This window comes from Saccopteryx bilineata, chromosome 1, assembly GCF_036850765.1.
Source record: "Saccopteryx bilineata isolate mSacBil1 chromosome 1, mSacBil1_pri_phased_curated, whole genome shotgun sequence".
Lineage (NCBI taxonomy): Eukaryota > Metazoa > Chordata > Mammalia > Chiroptera > Emballonuridae > Saccopteryx > Saccopteryx bilineata.
In genome coordinates this window covers 308416002-308434060 of record NC_089490.1, presented here as the reverse complement: position 1 = coordinate 308434060, position 18059 = coordinate 308416002, and the positions used below count along the sequence as shown (strand labels likewise).

At 37.8% G+C, this 18059-nt stretch overlaps 1 protein-coding gene and 1 non-coding gene across 6 annotated transcripts in view; one reads left to right on the top strand and one right to left on the bottom strand.

Annotated features, from left to right (window-relative positions):
- Positions 1-1078: 1078 nt before the first annotated feature.
- Positions 1079-18059, bottom strand: part of ARHGEF12 (Rho guanine nucleotide exchange factor 12) — a 164586-nt gene continuing 147605 nt past the window's right edge. For all 5 annotated transcript variants that reach the window (XM_066247014.1, XM_066247027.1, XM_066247017.1 and 2 more), the window contains 12 exons: positions 17622-17722; positions 14495-14572; positions 12977-13052; positions 12314-12481; positions 11002-11089; positions 10127-10213; positions 9911-9990; positions 9391-9624; positions 7948-8418; positions 6808-7124; positions 5669-5738; positions 1079-5154 (listed from right to left, as the gene is read on the bottom strand). In XM_066247014.1, coding sequence (XP_066103111.1) covers positions 5144-5154; positions 5669-5738; positions 6808-7124; positions 7948-8418; positions 9391-9624; positions 9911-9990; positions 10127-10213; positions 11002-11089; positions 12314-12481; positions 12977-13052; positions 14495-14572; positions 17622-17722 — 1781 coding nt within the window. In that variant the 3' untranslated portion in view covers positions 1079-5143. The remainder of the gene's footprint in view (positions 5155-5668; positions 5739-6807; positions 7125-7947; positions 8419-9390; positions 9625-9910; positions 9991-10126; positions 10214-11001; positions 11090-12313; positions 12482-12976; positions 13053-14494; positions 14573-17621; positions 17723-18059) is intronic.
- LOC136321126 (U7 small nuclear RNA) lies at positions 17920-17982 on the top strand. The gene has a single exon (XR_010728420.1). It is a non-coding gene; the product is annotated as a U7 small nuclear RNA (small nuclear RNA).

Sequence of the window (18059 nt, the reverse complement as noted above, 5' to 3'; positions counted from 1 at the left end):
AAAATGCAGATTTCTACATTTGTAGAATGTAAACTGCTATTTAGTCCAATGTAACTGCTATTTAGTAAGAAAGAAAGGTAGAAAAGTGATATTCATGCAATTGTCTTCACTATCTGATTGTAAACACTTTTAAGAGAAAAAATTATTTCCACAGCAGGGCAATAAAGACAAAGCTTTGGTGGAAGTTAGACCTTGTCTTAAATTCTGGCTGTTTCACTAGAAACACTGTAATCACCACTAGCTTCATTCAGTTACCTAATCTGTAAAGAAAGAAGAAAAACCACTTACCTCTCGAGGTGCTTTTAAAGATTAGAGGTAAAATACACAGAGGGCAGAGTACCTGATATGTAATTCATACTCAATCTATAGCTACTACTTTTCATACTCATCGTTGAGTCTTCCACAAGACACTACTCTGCAATATATACTCAAAAATGCTTACATTGCTAAGTGGAATGCTTACAATGCATAAGTCAGGTGCAGTGCCCCTATGTCAAAACCAATGTACAAACAGCCCCAAATCCAGTGAATCATCTGAGTTGAAATGAAATCGGTAACAGCATAGAAATGTTAGTACTTTAGGAATCCAGCACTGAGGATAAGAATGGTAATAAAGATATCATAGTTTCATTTAGGGTAGCGTTAAACAAAAGTTATCTTCAAATGAGTCATTAAAAACTGCTCTATTAATCTCACTAAATCATACACTTAAAAATAATTAAAAAGACAATTTTTATGTTATATATATTTTACAATTAAAAAATAGTGTAATATACCATGTCATTAAACTACATTTTACATGAGTGAACTGTGTGATAATTATATCTCAATAAAACTGTTTAAGAAAACAACAAAGTTGTCTTAAATGAAGTAATCCCAGCTGCTCGTGTCCTCATATAAGTTTACACATTACAGAGATCAGCTGGCTAGTCTCACTAGTAAAGATGCTCTGATAAGCATGAAGATGTTACTGTCACCGCCAGTAAGATTAAATATGGCCTCCTTGGCACTTCAACATTTCTAATATAATTGTATAAAACAAACCAATAAGAATACAAATAAAAAGTCACATACTTGGTTCCTTTAAACATATTTAATATTTGAACTCTCATTTTCTATTTTCCCAGGCCCCAGAAAAGAGAAAGATTTTAGATGACCAGTATTTTGTTCCAGAAACATACAGCCTTATCAGCTAATTCATAAAAGAGCTATTTTACAAAGGTACATATGGATAATTAGAACAATAAAGTCTTTTAGGTATTTCAAATGTGATCAGTAAAAATACATGATTATTATTAATACAGGTTTTTTGAAGATAGTTCCAGATTTTTTAAAAGTAATTTCTGTTAAAGAGTACATGATTGTATGGTGAACAAGGAAAATAAAAATGTTCTAAGAGGCTTATTAAAAATAACCAACAGTGTGCACATTACAGTTATTTTTGCAGGACATCTGCTTAGGTGTTGGCACTGTAAATGGCAGGGCTTCCTTGTAAGAGGTACATTTCCCCTACCAATTTACTATCAAAACCACCAGTACCAGTGGGGGAGGAATAAGGAATGAAGCAAAGAAACTCTTTTCTTGGGGAAAGAACAATTTTGCAGATCACTTTGAAAAGGGGTAGAAAAGACAGGAAAAAACACGACTTACAAAATAAAAACAGTGATACTAGGAGGGAAAAAAAAAACAGTAGAAAGAGGACTAGAAGGTCCTGCTAATTGTCTATTTCGAGGTCCTCTCTACCTAGTTCTCAGTGGTGCTTTCTGTGACATACAGGAAAGAAAATATTGACCAAAGCTCTAGTAGTTCAAAATAACACTACATTCAGAGAAAACAGCTTCCAGTTTGAAATATAGAAGCTCCATGTAAAGACCAAATTTACCAACATCAAAAAGAAAAAGAAACAGTAGGTGTGCTCTCCCTTCCAGGAGTATGCCCGTGCCTTTCCCTACCCCCTTTTACTTCTCTTCTTCCCCCAGGCATATACTCCTTGCTTCTTTCTCTTAAGCTCTAAGGGACCCCATGAGACGTGCAGGCAGGGGAGCAGTGGGCAGCGGCAGCTCCTCGCAGGCTAACCCCGCAACCTGTCTCTAAGGGCCCCTTTCCCCTAACTTCTTCCTGTGCAATCAACTCTTCCTTTACTTGTTGCAAAAACCAACCAACAAACAAAAAAGTATACAAATAAAAGACAACCCAGAAAGCACATTTTCTTTAGCTTCTAAAAATAAGTAAAAACAGACTTTTCTCCTCTATTGTCATATTAGCTCCCCTCAATCTCCTCCAAAATAAAATAAAAATTTTTTTCCCTTTGCGCCTAAAACTCTATTTTATTATATAGCATGGGAGGCATATTTCATTAAAAAGCCTCCCGTGCAGTATAACAGTTATAGTTTAGGTTCAAAAAGCCAAGATAACTAAAGCAGTCCAAATTAGCTGATTTTAAGGTATGTAAAATATGTAGCTTCTAGGGCAGTAATAAGTATTTTACATTAGTGCACTCAGTGCTTACTGATTTGCCTTGATTAACTCGTTTCCTGTTCTTACTTCAAATGTAATTTGCTACTTAATTGCAAAGGAACCATTAGGCCCTTAGGAGAGAGTACAAGGCCACAGAAAGTCACTTTAATAAATAAACCCTAGCTCTACTACTCTGGAAATGTTGCTTTGTCCACTACCTTTGGATTCTTCTGTATGAAGTAGTTTCCAACTTCTAGTCATGTCAATTTGAGAAGACAACTTTGATGGTATCCATTTCCACTTAAAGGCAGGATGAATTTCATCATCCTGAAAGGCAGATATAATATCAAAGCAAAATAAATGTGATTATAATGGCCTAAATAAAAAGAAAGATGTGGGAGGCCAGGCTAGGAGGGAGGGATGAACACTCAAAATTGTGGGATCTCTTCAAGATTACACTTCATTTTTGGGGTTTCATTTGAAAATCTAGATATAAATTTATTTGGAAGTACTAGAGCTATGGTCAAAGTATTTTTCCAGCTAGGCCTGTTATTCCAAGCTGCAGGAAAAAGAATAGCAAATAGTTACCAAGACAAGATGTTGGCTGAGCTAAAAGAGAAACCAAATTTTGCTAACTTACAAAGCTTCTTAAATGAGTTCTAGAGAATTGTGTGATTTCTCTGTAGTGTCTGAAGGTAAGATGAAAGTTCTGTTTATACTTTCCGTTCTGATTATCTGCCCAATGATGGTATTAGTGTCAAGTGGCTACACGTGAAACCCTTTGAGTGACTGCATTTTACCTCCAGCAGCACAATGTAATCATTTAGTTTCTACTTGCTTCTCAGAAAGTTCAAGTTCCACTTATGTATATATTAACTTCTGCTTCTAAAAGTTTTAATCCCATTTTGATTTAAATTATACTTGGTCTACAACTCAAAATATAATTCTAATTTATAAATGAGGGTCCAACAATCCAAGTTGGTCAGTCTGCTTAAAAACAGATCAATTCTGAAAAGACAGAAACAGGAATCTGGAGATAGATGAGCTTGTTAAGTTGTAGTGGTGTTTATATAAGTAACTGGGAATCCTTACCAGGGGGGTGATGAGTATATATATGTTTGGACTGCAGGGAAGAATAAAATTACATCTTGACTACCCACAGAGTTCTGAACTCTTTGCATGCTAATAGAATTTTAAGATTTGACAAATGATTTTGTTTTAGTTGGCAAAACTACTTCAAAACATACAAATACCTGATGCATAAAGAAAATCACAGAAAACCAATATAACTGAAGTTCTTGAGTTCCAATTCCTTTGGAGGGTGCTGCCAATACTATTAGGCATTCTAGAACAGGCAGTTACCAACACCTTGCCTGCAGTATCCAGTGTATGTTCTGGTCTGCAATGTTTAGGGGCAGTCAGGCACCAGTGTGGGAAAAGTTCCAGTAGGGAAGGCAGAGGAAGTGCTTCTGAAGCTGGTTTGAGCAGCTCTGCCTTCTCCACCTCATCTTTCTCCACTCCACTCTTGGCTCTCTTTTCAAAGAGCCCTTTGGCACCATCAGTGCAAAAATTAGAGTCAAACCTCCAGGTACTAAAATTTTACTGGCCATATAATCAGCAGTACCTGTGGCTAACGACAGCCATTGTTCAACTCAGTAGTGATTCAGTTACATAACCTTCCCAAACTTTTACCTGCTCCCATCCCACCCTTCCTCAGCAACCCCTACCCCTGGCACCATCTGAAGCATCTCCATTTTTTTTTTTACTTCCTGCTCAATATGCAGGAATAATTTTACACAAGTGCTGAAGTCTAATGTATAATTATAAAAATGAAACAATATTAAGAAAAACAAATTTATAGTCAAGAAAATAAAATTTCTTCTCATCTCCCAACCATCTATAGAAAACAATAGAAGAAAACACACCCACTTTCAAGTGCCCGGTATTTAGTACACTGAGGATTCCTGTTAATTGCAGGCTGACTCCAGCTGGAGAGGAGGCGCTTGCCTCCGAGAGGAGGAGCCCCCTCCTCCTTGCTCACGGAGTGCACACAGCTCGAGTCCTCGGCACGCAGGAGCCCCTGCACACTGTGCCCCTGAGGTGACCAGGGGAGAGGCAGCCTGCCGGACAGCTAAGGGCGTGGGGCACAGCTGAGAAGGCTCGGTGCGCTCACCCCTCTCACCTCCTTCTCTTCTTCACCTCTCCACTCATCTGAACGCTGTGCTTCAGGAGCACCTGATCCTTAAGTGTACTAAATATAAAAGGCCAAAACTCTCACTACTCAATTAAAATAAAATGCGGCAAAATAAAAGTTAAAATGTGCTTTCAAATAGGGAATGAAGTCAAATAAATACATCTGATTTTCTCATTTTCTTAAGTCTAAATAAAATTTCATATCCTACACCCAAAGCTCTAAACATTTGGTTTTTTGTTTTTGTTTTTTCTGAATCAAAGTGAATTTCTGATCGTGAGGAGAGCAGAGTGAGGAATGGATGTTTCCTCACTGACAGAGTAGTGCAGCTGCCAGACCGTGAAGAACTAAGTCCCGTGTGGGGACCTGGGACATGGCTAACCCAGGGGCATCACAGGCAGATCCTCTGTCACTCTCTCTTTGTCCACACTGGAGTCAGGGTGTGCAGATACAAGGCTGATGCTCAAAATCCAACAACCTCCAGGACACACAGCTCTAACTTTTATCTGTAAGAACAAAGATACGGATCAAATTAAGAACAAATCAACACTTGGCATACCTATGAATCTGTGCCATGGTATAGCTTTGTTTTTGGATCATAACAGCTTCATCCAAGAGCAAACACAAATTGCTGCATGGAACACTGACCCGCTTGCAGTAAGGGAGAGACACAGAAGCATAGCAAGACCCGAGGAGGACCAAGCTGCTACACCGGCACTGGCGACTCTCACAGGGAATGAGGTTCTCAGGCTACTGCCCTCTGTCTCTGCTTTGCAAAGATGAAGAAGACAAGTGGAGGGGATGGCCAGAACCAACAACCACAGCTCCTTTCAGAAAAAAGAGCCAAGTCAGCAGCTAATAGTCTCTGATGAATTTCTGATGTTTGGAAACAGTTTTTTAAAGACAACAAAGAAAAGGAATCTGGCAAGGTTTCTACTTTAAAGAGTAAGAAATCACTCCATCCAATCTATCTGTTCAGGAGAACGATTCTAGAGCCTGGGACGTTCAGCTTTCACATACCTGAGTGTTTGTCTGCAAGGGTGGACCCAGACAGTCTTCGGCAAAGAATGCTGTAACTCTCCTCCACCTTCTGGAAAACAAAACCCAGAGGTTTTTCATTTGAACATCTTAAAATTTTTTCTTTGAAAATAAAAAGTTTAAAAAATTATTACAGATATGCTTCTAAATTTCAATTTAATTAAAATTTTGTTTGTGGGGGAAAAAAAGTAAATTTAATTCTTTTTACCTGTTTCTGCCTTAAATTAACTTTAAATGTTCCCATGTAAAAAGGAGAGCAACTGGTAAAGGTAACTCTTCCCTCCAGGACTCACCCTGAAAATGGTCCTATATTTGCCACATGGGACATATTAGAGCCAATCTGTAGATAATGGCCTTAGAGCTATCTCCTCTCATCAATCCCAGGAGGAAACTACACATAATCATATGAAGAAGGGAAAACCTATCCTATGAAGTTAAAAGAAAAACTAAAGACCAGCCTTTAGCTAAAGGCTAAAAGCACTTGTAACACTGTCCCTGAAGCCTCCAAATGAAGAGGCAATGAAAAAGCATTTGGGTTCTAGCAGCTGTGTCAACTGATGGCAGACTTTAAAATAAAAATAAAGTCCTTTCCTCTGAAATGACCAAACAAGCCAGTTTTAAAAAGGAGGCTAGTACAGTGACATCTTCAATTACTAGTTTATAAACATCCCATTCATGCCCAGGTTTTTAGGTTACAGGACCCACAGAAGCCAATGTCTATCTTCATAGCATCTGGGAAACTACCAATATTACCGATAATTAACAAGTAACAGGACCTCCCAGCCTAGATTTGTAACTACACAGACCTCACTGATCCCAGCTATTTACTTATATCTTCTAACTGTGGCCAGTCAATCACCCACATATATTTAGGTTCTTAGAAACCCATACAAACATAATTTACACTGGTACAACCTCTCCTGTTCTTGTGATGTGTTACCAGATAAACAAGGCTGATACCAGTTTTTTCTCCAGACCCTTTCATGGATAACAGTCTAAGAAAATATACAAATTTAGAATCTAAACAAGTTTATTTACAGCAGCATTTCAATCATTCTGTACTTCCTCTCTTAAATGTGTTTTGTATAACCGATTCCTAAAGATGCTGAAGTCTGAGGTACCTTTAAGTGTTCAAGGTCAGCCTCTATCTTACGAATGTACTCCATGATCTGGCTTTGTGAATCTGCACAAGTGGAGGGACTCTGGATTTCAAAACAGGACTCCTCCATAGCTCCCCAGTGTTGCTGAACCAGGAATTCCTGCGTGAATGGTGAAACTGCCCCATCAGAAAGAGCATTCTGGGGAGAGTGTTGCTGCTGGTGGGGAAAGTCCACAGAGGGAAGGCTGGTCGTGGGCTGGGGGGGAAGTGAGGAAGCAACCTCCTCATCTGTGGAGCTCTCCTGCACTGCTCCATAGCCATCAAGGATCAGATAGTTTCCTATCGATAGAGAAAGACGGTTTTGTGAGATTAGCACTGCTATCAACACATCAGAAAACAGACATGGGGTGATATGCTGACAACTTTGAAAGCTATGAAAGAAAGAGGGGTGAAACTAAATTCCCAAATTTAGTTTTAAGTACATCAAAATTTTCTCACTTCAGGTTCAAGTTAAACTAAGCAAACTTTCACGGTACTTACTGAATAATTTCATAATAGCATTTTAAGTTAAAAGCTGAAAGCTACAAGAAAAAAAAAGAAAAAAAAGAAAAAAAAAGTTGAAAGCTACAAAGTCCTTGCCACCACTTCCCCTGCCAAGTACCTCTCTGCCTCATCTCCTAGCTGCCGCCTGGGTACCCTCCACCGTGAGGAGCACGCTCAGCTGCACAGCCCGTGTGCTCTTGCCTCGGCTGCCTCTGGGCACCGTGCAGCTCCTGTCCTCAGCCCTCTGCTCTCATCACCTCGTCTGCCCCATTATTCTTCATCACCTCGTCTGCCCCATTATTCTCTGCCGCACCTTGGTCTGACTGACTTTTCCTGCAAATACTTCTTATATCTAGTATCTATTTATTTGTTTACTTATTTATCATTACTCTTTCCCCTACTAGCATTTAAGCTTCATGATGATGGTTGATTTTTATGTTTATTCAATGCTATATCTCCCAGCACCTAGAAGAGATTCAATACTTATTTAGTGCAGTAAGAGAATAAATGACACACACACACACAATAATGCTTGTAAACAAACGCACACAACAACCATTTCAGCACATATGACAGTTAATGACAATCAAAGTCGAAGTTTAAATGTGAAAGAACTTGCCTGAGATGTGTAAATTAACATCCTTCACTTCCCTTTTAACTGCTCCTTCACCTTCTGATGGATTATCATCACTATGTACTTCACGGGCATCAAAAAAGTGCTCTCCACTCTCATCAAGACCTCCTTCTGGCTCTGCAGGAGGAATCCCTGGGCTCACAATCATGTGATCCGTTTCTAAAGCATTATTTGTCTGGCTATCTTGGAATGCCAGTCCCACTGAATCCCGTGGAGCGTAAGATTCAGTTGAAGTCCGTGGACTATAACAACTTGAAATGACACCAGTTCCAGTTCTAAAGGGCATCTGTCTTTCACCAGGTTGATAGGCCTTGATCATTTCAAAGTTCTGGGTGGCACTATCTGTCTGCACCCCTGGGGAGGCCGTCCTGTATCTTGAGAAATGTGGCCAATCTTCCTGAGTGCTCTTCTCAGTCCAACTCAGCTTTTCTACCAGCAACTGCTTCAACAAACCCACTGAAAGATTTAGGGGGGGGGGATGCACATTCACAACTATAACATCAGACTGCCAAAATTAAGGTAGTTGGAGGAATTAGCAATTATCTCTAAAAGTAAACACCTTTTTACTTAACAAATTATAAAAATATTAAGTTCATACAATCATTTTTTGTTTAGTTTAAAAAATAAAATAAAGCATCATTTACAAATAATTTACTATTAAACTAGACTTGAAAAGATCTTGATATTTGTAATGGGGAGCTACTCCTATTCAGAAATGCCAAATAACCGATACCATGTCTTCCTCTGTTTTTTTCTTCCATATAACTGGAATAATACATAGTACTCCTTAAAAGAATTTTGAAAAGCTGTGTTAAGCTAGACAAAGAAAAACTAAAAGTTCTATTTTTCCAGAAGCAGACACTACATACTTAGGCATTATTTTTTCTAACACACAGAAACATTTTTTTTTATAGAGACAGAGAGTCAGAGAGAGGGACAGACAGGGACAGACAGGAAGGGAGAGCGATGAAAAGCATCACCTCTTTGTTGCGGCACCTTAGTTGTTCACTGATTGCTTTCTCACATGTGCCTTGACCAGGGGACTACAGCAGAGCGAATTGACCCCATGCTCAAGCTAGTAACCATGGGGACAAGTCTATGATCCCACACTCAACCCAGCGACCCCTTGCTCAAGCCGGTAAGCCTGCACTCAAACCAGCGACCTTGGGGTTTTGAACCTGTGTCCTCCACATTCCAGTCCGCCGCTCTATCCACTGCGTCACCACCTGGTCAGGTGCAACCAGATCACTTTTGAGACAGTTGTATGGTATTGCTTATTTAAAAAGATGAGCAAAGTTTCTATCATCTTCCCAACTAGACTGAAAAATTCTTGCAGAAAAAAGTCAGTTTATATTTGTTTGGATTATCCCTAACTGAGTACACAGCATATTATACAAGTATTTGTAGTAACTTATGAATAAAACTTACAATTCCTTAGGGCATCCAACGCCCACCGTTCTTCTGAGATAGGCAAGTGTGGATCTGGGATTGCGATTTGATAATTGACTCCACCTTCCTTTAAAGTTCCGTCTGTACGCTGCTCCTTTGCAAACTGTCTCCCAGTCACAAAGAGATCATCTACCTCTGATTTACCAGAGGTACCCAGTGAATGAGACTGAGGTTTTGATGATAATAAGGGAGACTCTAGTCCCAAATCTCTGTCTATTCAATGGAACAAAAAAATAGAATATAGCTTTTAACTCTTAACATGAAGCATTCAGGAAATACTTGGAAAAAAATAACCCCATCAGCTACAGAGATTATAAGCTAAGTAAAACACACACTTAGAGCAGTGTTACAGTGGCACACAGAAGGCTCACAAGCAAAGTTTGTTAAAATAAATAGCTGATGCCAGAACCTGTATAAACCAAAAGAGTTCAAGTTTCTCTGTGTTTTAACAAGTATATATGGACTAAGTTCTTGCAGGTAAGCTAACAGGTATGTTTACCAGGACTCTGCAGACCAGTGACTGAAATGCCATGAGGTTCCACTTTTAATTTCGGAGGGTCATCTTCATCATTGTCTCCTCTACAGAACAAAGAAGACAATCTTTAAACTTCATGAGGTGCCTAAACATCATTGCAACAAATTGTAAAAGGGACCCATTTCTTTTCTGACCACACCCCAAAAGTCAGTCCCTCCTACAAGGTGAAGGCACACTCACTCGCAAGGTGGTGACTGTGGCAATGGAATTGGCTTTGTGGATTGCTCCTTCACTGACACAGCCATCCGACAGATTAGGTCCTGCCAGCTGTGAAATTTTAAAAAGAATCCAATATACAAAAGGAAAGGGAAAAGAAAGTCCTTTAAATACACAGAAAAAACAAAAATAAAAACAAACCAGAAACCAAAATAAACCACACCAACAAACTAAAAAACTCTACTTCTGCCAGAGAATATATTTATCTTGGCACTAACTATTAAGTAGAGATTATAAATATTCTATACCTTAAAGAAAAACCTAACAACATAATGGATACCCTACCCACTAAAAAACTTCATTCCACTCTTCAGGAATCTTTTCTTTAGAAAAGATACTTTCAGTAGAACAGAATCAAAATAAGAGACATCCATCTAAAAAGCAACAAGTTCTCAAGAGAACATATTTAAAAGAATACAGAGAACTTGCTTGATTTTTGGTTTTTAAAGTCCTATTGCAGAAACAAGTTAAGTTTGTGAAAGATTATATTCAGGATATTAAAAATATTAAAACACTAGAGGGTAGGGAGGTAGTAAAGGGTAAAGGGGGGGTCAAGTACAAGGTGGGGCAAAAGTCACTTTACAGTTGTTTGTACAAAAAACAATAAATAATAATACAAGAATAAATTCTGTGCTTTGTGTACTCACAACTGTAAACTAACTCCCCCCCCCATATATGCTCATGGAAGATCTGACTTTGGATAGTAAACACACAATGCAAATTACAGATGCTGTATCATAGAACTGTATACTTGGAAACCTATATAATTTTATTAACTAATGTCACCACAATAAATCACATTTAAAAATTACAGCAAGGTAGCTACATCGAATACATACACAGTCTTTTCAGAAACAGTCTGTGCCACCAGTTCATAAATTTGGGCTCCATTGTCTGACATGGAGATGACAAAAAAAGCTTTGTTATCTAGAAACAAAACAAAAAAAACCCAAAAATTACTCATAGTATGAACAACAGAGGACATTTCTAGGATCCTGGTATTATTCGGCATCTTAATCCAGATAAAGGTTATATGTGTTCCTTTGTAAAAATTCACTAAGCTATACACTTAAAATTTGTGCAACATATTGTACATTATTTTGAATTTATTATACTTCAATAAAGCAAAAATTAAAAAACTAGTACTGATTCCACAGTAATTTATTAGCAACAAGAAAGATGTCAAAGTATCTAAATTACTGACCTAAACAGAATAATTCATTTGTATTTATTTTGAATTGTCCTTTTGCTAAACAGTTAGTTGATAATATTCACTGTGTTACAGAAAAGCGGTCATAAATTGACCTTATCATTATGGAACTAATGAGTTTAAAAATGAATCTCGTTGTCAGTATAGTCTTAAACTGATTTCAAAAACCCAAATTAGCCCTGGCCGGTTGGCTCAGCGGTAGAGCGTCGGCCTGGCGTGCAGGAGTCCCGGGTTCGATTCCCAGCCAGGGCACACAGGAGAAGCGCCCATCTGCTTCTCCACCCCCCTCCCCTCTCCTTCCTCTCTGTTTCTCTCTTCCCCTCCCGCAGCCGAGGCTCCATTGGAGCAAAGATGGCCCGGGTGCTGGGGATGGCTCTGTGGCCTCTGCCTCAGGCGCTAGAATGGCTCTGGATGCAACAGAGCGATGCCCCAGAGGGGCAAGAACATCGCCCCCTGGTGGGCATGCCGGGTGGATCCTGGTCGGGCGCATGTGGGAGTCTGTCTGACTGCCTCCCCGTTTCCAGCTTCAGAAAAATGAAAAAAAACAAAAACAAAAAAACAAACAACCCAAATTACACCCAACACTTCAGGTTTCTTTTCCCACCAAATCAAAAACCATTCCATCCTAATGAAAGCCGTTCCATTAGGATTCTCTCTCAATCCACTATCTTCACTGATATCTATCAATGATTTGACATAGAATAAAGATCAAAGTAACATGCAGAAAACTCTCAAATGCAAAAAATTACTCAGAGTTTTAAGTATTTGGAAGTACAAACTCTTAATTTACTTTCAAAGCAGGAAATAAATTTCATTTTGTTTGTATAAGAATATAAAAAGAATAAACCATTATGCCACTTGTGCTATTTAAATAACACTGAGTAATCTTGTGCAACTTTATGATGAATATGGAGGTTAGCACATTCAGCAGACATGCTCACCTGTTGCCACTTGTCGAACCAACACTGTATTCAACTTAATGACTGGGCTAAATGTGTGCTTGCTATCAGCTGTAGATGCCAGAATCTTACTATGACATCTTAACACCAATCTATCATCCTGCTTTTGTAACAATACAAGAATGTCTTCTAGCAGCAATGTATATAGATCTAGAAAAAAACATACAGGAAAAAGTGGTACAGAAATTGAAATGTGTTTTATAAACTTTATAACAATTCAACAGAAACATTTTTTGTTAAATCTAGTATATTTTAAAATGAACTTGTCATTCTTTTTCAATAATTCATTTTTATTGTATTACACTGTTACACCCAAGTGTTAGTCTGACAAGAAAAAAACAATGGTCCTCAACATCACTTTTAGATTTAGTGATCTCAAAAAAGCTTAGTCTTATTCAAATACAACAATGATGGAGTTAGGTCTGAATCATGACAGTTTTCTGCTTCATCCCTAAATGAATAAGTAATACACTTTGAATATAACAAAATCACATAAGCGTATCTTCTGTAAATGCATAGATAACACAAAGTAGCACTGCTAATTGCTGTAACTGAAAACTGTGAATAGTTTTCTCTTCTTGTAAGAAACTTTCCCATTTTCTTCCTTTCTTCATTCTCCCCCAAATGGACAGATATTAGACGTACCAATAGTTTTATCTCTATTCACCTTCCAGACCAATGGCCCTTCGTGAATCATCTTCCTTTTTGTTAAATCCAAATTCTGTCACAATGAAAAGAATTATACACAAATTATTTTCAAGTACTTATTTCCCATAGTTTCTTTTCAAGAAATTCTTGATATAAAAATACCATTTATTTACATTCTCTAATATTGATTCTGCCAACTACTGAAAATGAAATAAAGAGCAAGTTAAAGTAAGCTGCATAAATTTTTCTAAAAAGGAAAGGTATCTTGAAAAATGTTCAGGAGCACTGTCTTCTAAATCTCACCGTAAACAGATGATAGTAGCTTATAAAAATAAAGCTGTAAACATTCAGCCATCAGATTCTGGACCCATCCCTTCATTTTTCTATAAATAACTAGATGAAGACAAGGCATAGCTTATTTGTAAGAGGCCCCTGGGTTCTAAGCTCTAGTTTTTTTTTTTGTTGTTTTTTTGTATTTTTCTTAAGTTAGAAATGGGGAGGCAGTCAGACAGACTCCTGCATGTGCCCGACTGGGATCCACTCGGCACGCCCACCAGGGGGCGATGCTCTGCCCCTCTGGAGTGTCGCTCTGTTGCAACCAGAGCCATTCTAGTGCCTGAGGCAGAGGCCATGGAGCCATCCTCAGCGCCCGGGCCAACTTTGTTCCAATGGAGCCTTGGCTGCAGGAGGGGAAGAGAGAGAGAGAGGAAGGAGAGGGGGAGGAGTGGAGAAGCAGATGGGCGCTTCTCCTGTGTGCCCTGGCCGGGAATTGAACCCGGGACTTCTGCATGCCAGGACGATGCTCTACCACTGAGCCAACTGGCCAGGGCCTCTAAGCTCTAGTTCTAAAGAAACTTCTAAGAAATAGCACTTATGAAAAGTCCAGGTAGTACTCAGGTTTGCTCTAAATATTAATAATTTAATAAGAGAATCATCTTTTAACTAGTATAAGTAGCTCTAGAAAAACCTCATTCTGTGCTTGCACATTAGCATACTTGTTGATAAACTCTGTTATGTGACACAGAAGTCTATTTTAACAGCCACCAAATCTATATGCCAAAACAACCATCAGGTGAAACAGTACAAGAAAGATTTAAAGTCCTACGTAGTTATTAACAGAAAAGCCTCATGTACTAAAAATGGCAATAAATTATTTTCATATCATTCCTAAGGGTTTCAACTTTTATGCTTCTGAAGAGCTTCATGGAAAAATAATTATCTGGAAAGTTCCCACAGTAAATAGCCCTATTCTTATTCAAACTATACAACACAATGAAATTAACATGCAATGTTCCTTAGTCTCTTACAAATCTGTCACAAAAAGTTAGTCTCATAGAAAATATTCCTTTAGTGAAAGACTAAAATAATCCTCACACAGACAAGATATTTAAAAGAAAGAACAGAATTATGATACAAGAACTCCATCAGGTGATGTATGTTCCCACTGAGATGTTAATTACCTGCCAGATCTTTAGTAAATTTTATTTTAAAAATTATTATTAGACTCTTTCTTACCCTGAGCTCTTCAACATTTGGGTACTCTGACAACTTCAGATTGGAGGTATCAAGGCGACGCTGATAATCTTCTAAACGCTGAAAATTAAGACAGGATAGAGCAAAAGTTACTGCTTGGGTATTAATGACCTCCCTCCCTGTTTCTAAATTAAATGGACATTTTTATCCTACATTTTACTGAGCAATCTGCAATATTAGACAAAACAGACAATTCACTCTTTCTTAAACCACTCCCTTCCCTTGGCTTTGAATACTCTCCTAGTTTTGTCTTATCTCTTTGGCTGTTCTTTCTCAATCTTTTCAAACCTACTAATCTCTAACTAGCTTGTGTTTATTTTCTGAACATGTAAATCATGTACATGGTACAGAATTCAGAAGGCTATGCAAAGCACACAATAAAAAGTAAGTCTTCCTCCAACCCTGTTCTCTTGCCTCTATACCCCTAATTTTCTCTGAAGAAATATCCATTTAGAGGATAGCCTATGAGAAAACTTCTAAGCAAACAGAATATATGTGTATGCTTATCTCTTCACATGTTGTGTATACATATTGTTCAACAAAAAAGATACAGTAGCATAATATATTTGTATACACATTTTTCTGTATATGTGTAACACTTATCAATCTATAGTGGAGACTATTCCACATTAGCATATATAGAAGAGACTTGCTTTTTTTTTTTTTTAATGGCTGCATGGTATTCAACTCTGAATGAACTATAGTTTATTTAACTACACCTTCCTGATGGACATGTAGGTTCAATAACTTATAATAAACAATACCACAATAAAATGGCCTCAAACATATACTTCTGTACATATGTGTAGAAATATCTGTACAATAAATTTCTAAAGGAGGAAGTGTTACATCAAAGGGAACATGCCCTGGCTGGACAGCTCAGTTGCTATGAGCATCGTTCAAATACACCAAGATTTAAGGTTCGATCCCAGATCAGGGCACATATAAAAATTAATCAATGAATGCATAAATAAGTAGAACAACAAATCAATGTTTTTCTCTCTCTCTCTAAAATCAAAAAGAAAAAAAATAAAAGCCATGTATAAAAAAATTTCAAACGCACAGAATGGATGTGGATAGTGAACACCCACCCATATGCCCACAACCTATATTCTACAATTAACATTGGCTATGTTTGTTTTGTCATATATCCATCATCCCTCTATCTATCCATTAATCTATCTTACATTTTGGATGCATTTCAAAAGAAGTTACAAACATAGCACACTTTACTGCTATACATTTTAGCATTCCTATAATTAACAACAGTTTAATATTTGTTTACAGTTCTTTTTATAAAAATTTACAAACACTGAAATTTTAAATGTACACAAGTTTTTACAAATGCATATATGCCTGTGCAATCAAACTCCTTTTAAGATATAAAATACTACCATCGTCCTCATACTTTTCCCTAATATGTCCTCACACAATCAGTGGCAACCAACCACTTCTCTTATTTTTTCCCTACCATAGATTAGGTTGGCCTGTTCCGTAAGTTCATATAAATAGAATTATACATAAATATTCTTCTGGGTCTGGCTGCTTTCGCTCAGCACCGTGTCTGTGAGACTCATCCATGTTGTTTCTATCAGGGGTCATTCCTCTTCATTGCTGGTAGTATTCTTGTTTAGGATTACGCAAACCACATTTGGTTTATGTTGTAAACATTCTGGTATAAGATTTGGCATATATTTCTATTTCTCTTGGTTAAATAACTAGGAACAGAACTGCCGGGTCAAAGAGTAGATGTATGAATGTGTATTTTAAATTTAGATAAATATTGCCAAATTGCCCTTTGGGGTTTCATTATTTTATACTCCAAACAATATACCTGGATGCATCTGTTTTCCTACAGCCTCGCTAACAGAGTTGTCATCATACTCAGTTCCTAAGAAATTATATCCAGAAATTATATCAGTAGGCCTCCATATGCTCACTAACTTATATTTTATCTTCAGTACAGTTCACTTTTAGAGGTGGGCCCCATGTAGCCAGCTGCTTACTGTACATTTTCACCTGATATCACAAACTGAACTCATAATCTTCCCCACAAATCTGGGACTTCTGCACTCATCTTGTTCACCCAAATGTGCAAGCCAGAGACCTTAGATTTATTCCTGACATCATTTATCTTCAAATCCTTCCTAAATCAGGCACCAAATCCTGTCAATTTTATCTTCTAAATTCTTTTCCAATTCTTGCACTTCTCTAAGCCACCATGTTCTATCCTGGACTGCTGCAAGACTAGTAATGAGCTCTTCCATTTGCTCTCTTCCTTCAACCCATTCTCCTAAGAGTGGATGAGTGCGACTTGTAAAGTGAAAAACCTGAATGTGCCACTCTCCTTAAAAGTTTATAGTGAATTCCTAGTGCTCCTAGAATAAAACTCAGAATCTTTAACATGGTCTCCAGGTCCCTGTCTGATTTGGTCCTAGCCTACTGTATCTCATTTCCTATCACTAGGACTCCATGCAGGCAAGGTAAACACTCATCTCATCTTTCATTCCTTAAACAGACCATGCTTTCTTTCTTTTTTACCCCTAGACTTATGTTGCTCCTTCTACCTGTAAGGTTGCTCTCTTTCATGTTGTTTTCTTTCATTTCCATTCATCTTTTAGAGGTTGGCATTCTTCAAGGAAGCTTTCTGTGATGGCCATCACCCAATATCCTCAAATCAGACTACTCCTGCCCCCCAAGTTATACTCTAGCACCCTGAAATTCTCCTTCACAGCAGCTATCAACACTGATACAAAATACTTGCACAATAATCTGTTTAATGCTGTTCTATCCTACTAGAAACAAGCTCAATGCGGGCAATTGTTGTACCCATTTTTTAAACCACTCTATACCCGACACTCAGCATAATAGATGCTCTTATTTGTTGAATGAAGAATGAGTGAGCAAGCAGCTAGAGATGCTCAAAAAAGTCAAACACAACTCTGATGTTCTATCATAAATTAATATAGACCCACCTACTACATGAGTAGTTAACAAATGCCCACCCTTCAATTATGTAATGATACTTTTAATTATTATTTCACAGATTCCAGGTAACACTAATTTAATCCTCACTATATCATCCTGTGTCTTGTTTTTCCTTTCTTACCTGCTTGTTTTCTGCCTCCTTGACAGCTTGATTGACATAATTTAAGATCTGACGACAGTGATCTGCAGCTTTCTTCACCTTCTCCCTCTCTGTTGGCCACTCTAAAGGGCAAGAAATCAAAATGTAAAATGGAGAAAATAAAAAAAAACTATACATGGTATCACTTTTTTTGAGCAGTTACAAGATCTTTGTATACCAGGCTAAAACCTATGGCAGAATCTCAATTCAGGTAGACAGGTGAAACTTATGACAGTACTTTAAAACGTAAATACTAATCTTTAAAAGTAAACCATAGTATAAGTGCTTACAGCTCTTTTTGAATTTGTCTAGTAGGTCTTCCAGTTTTTATCAGAAGCCCCCTCCCCCCAAAAAAGTAAACCATAGTATAGAAACCAAATTCAAGGAAATGATTTATTTCAAGCATCAAGCCCACTATGT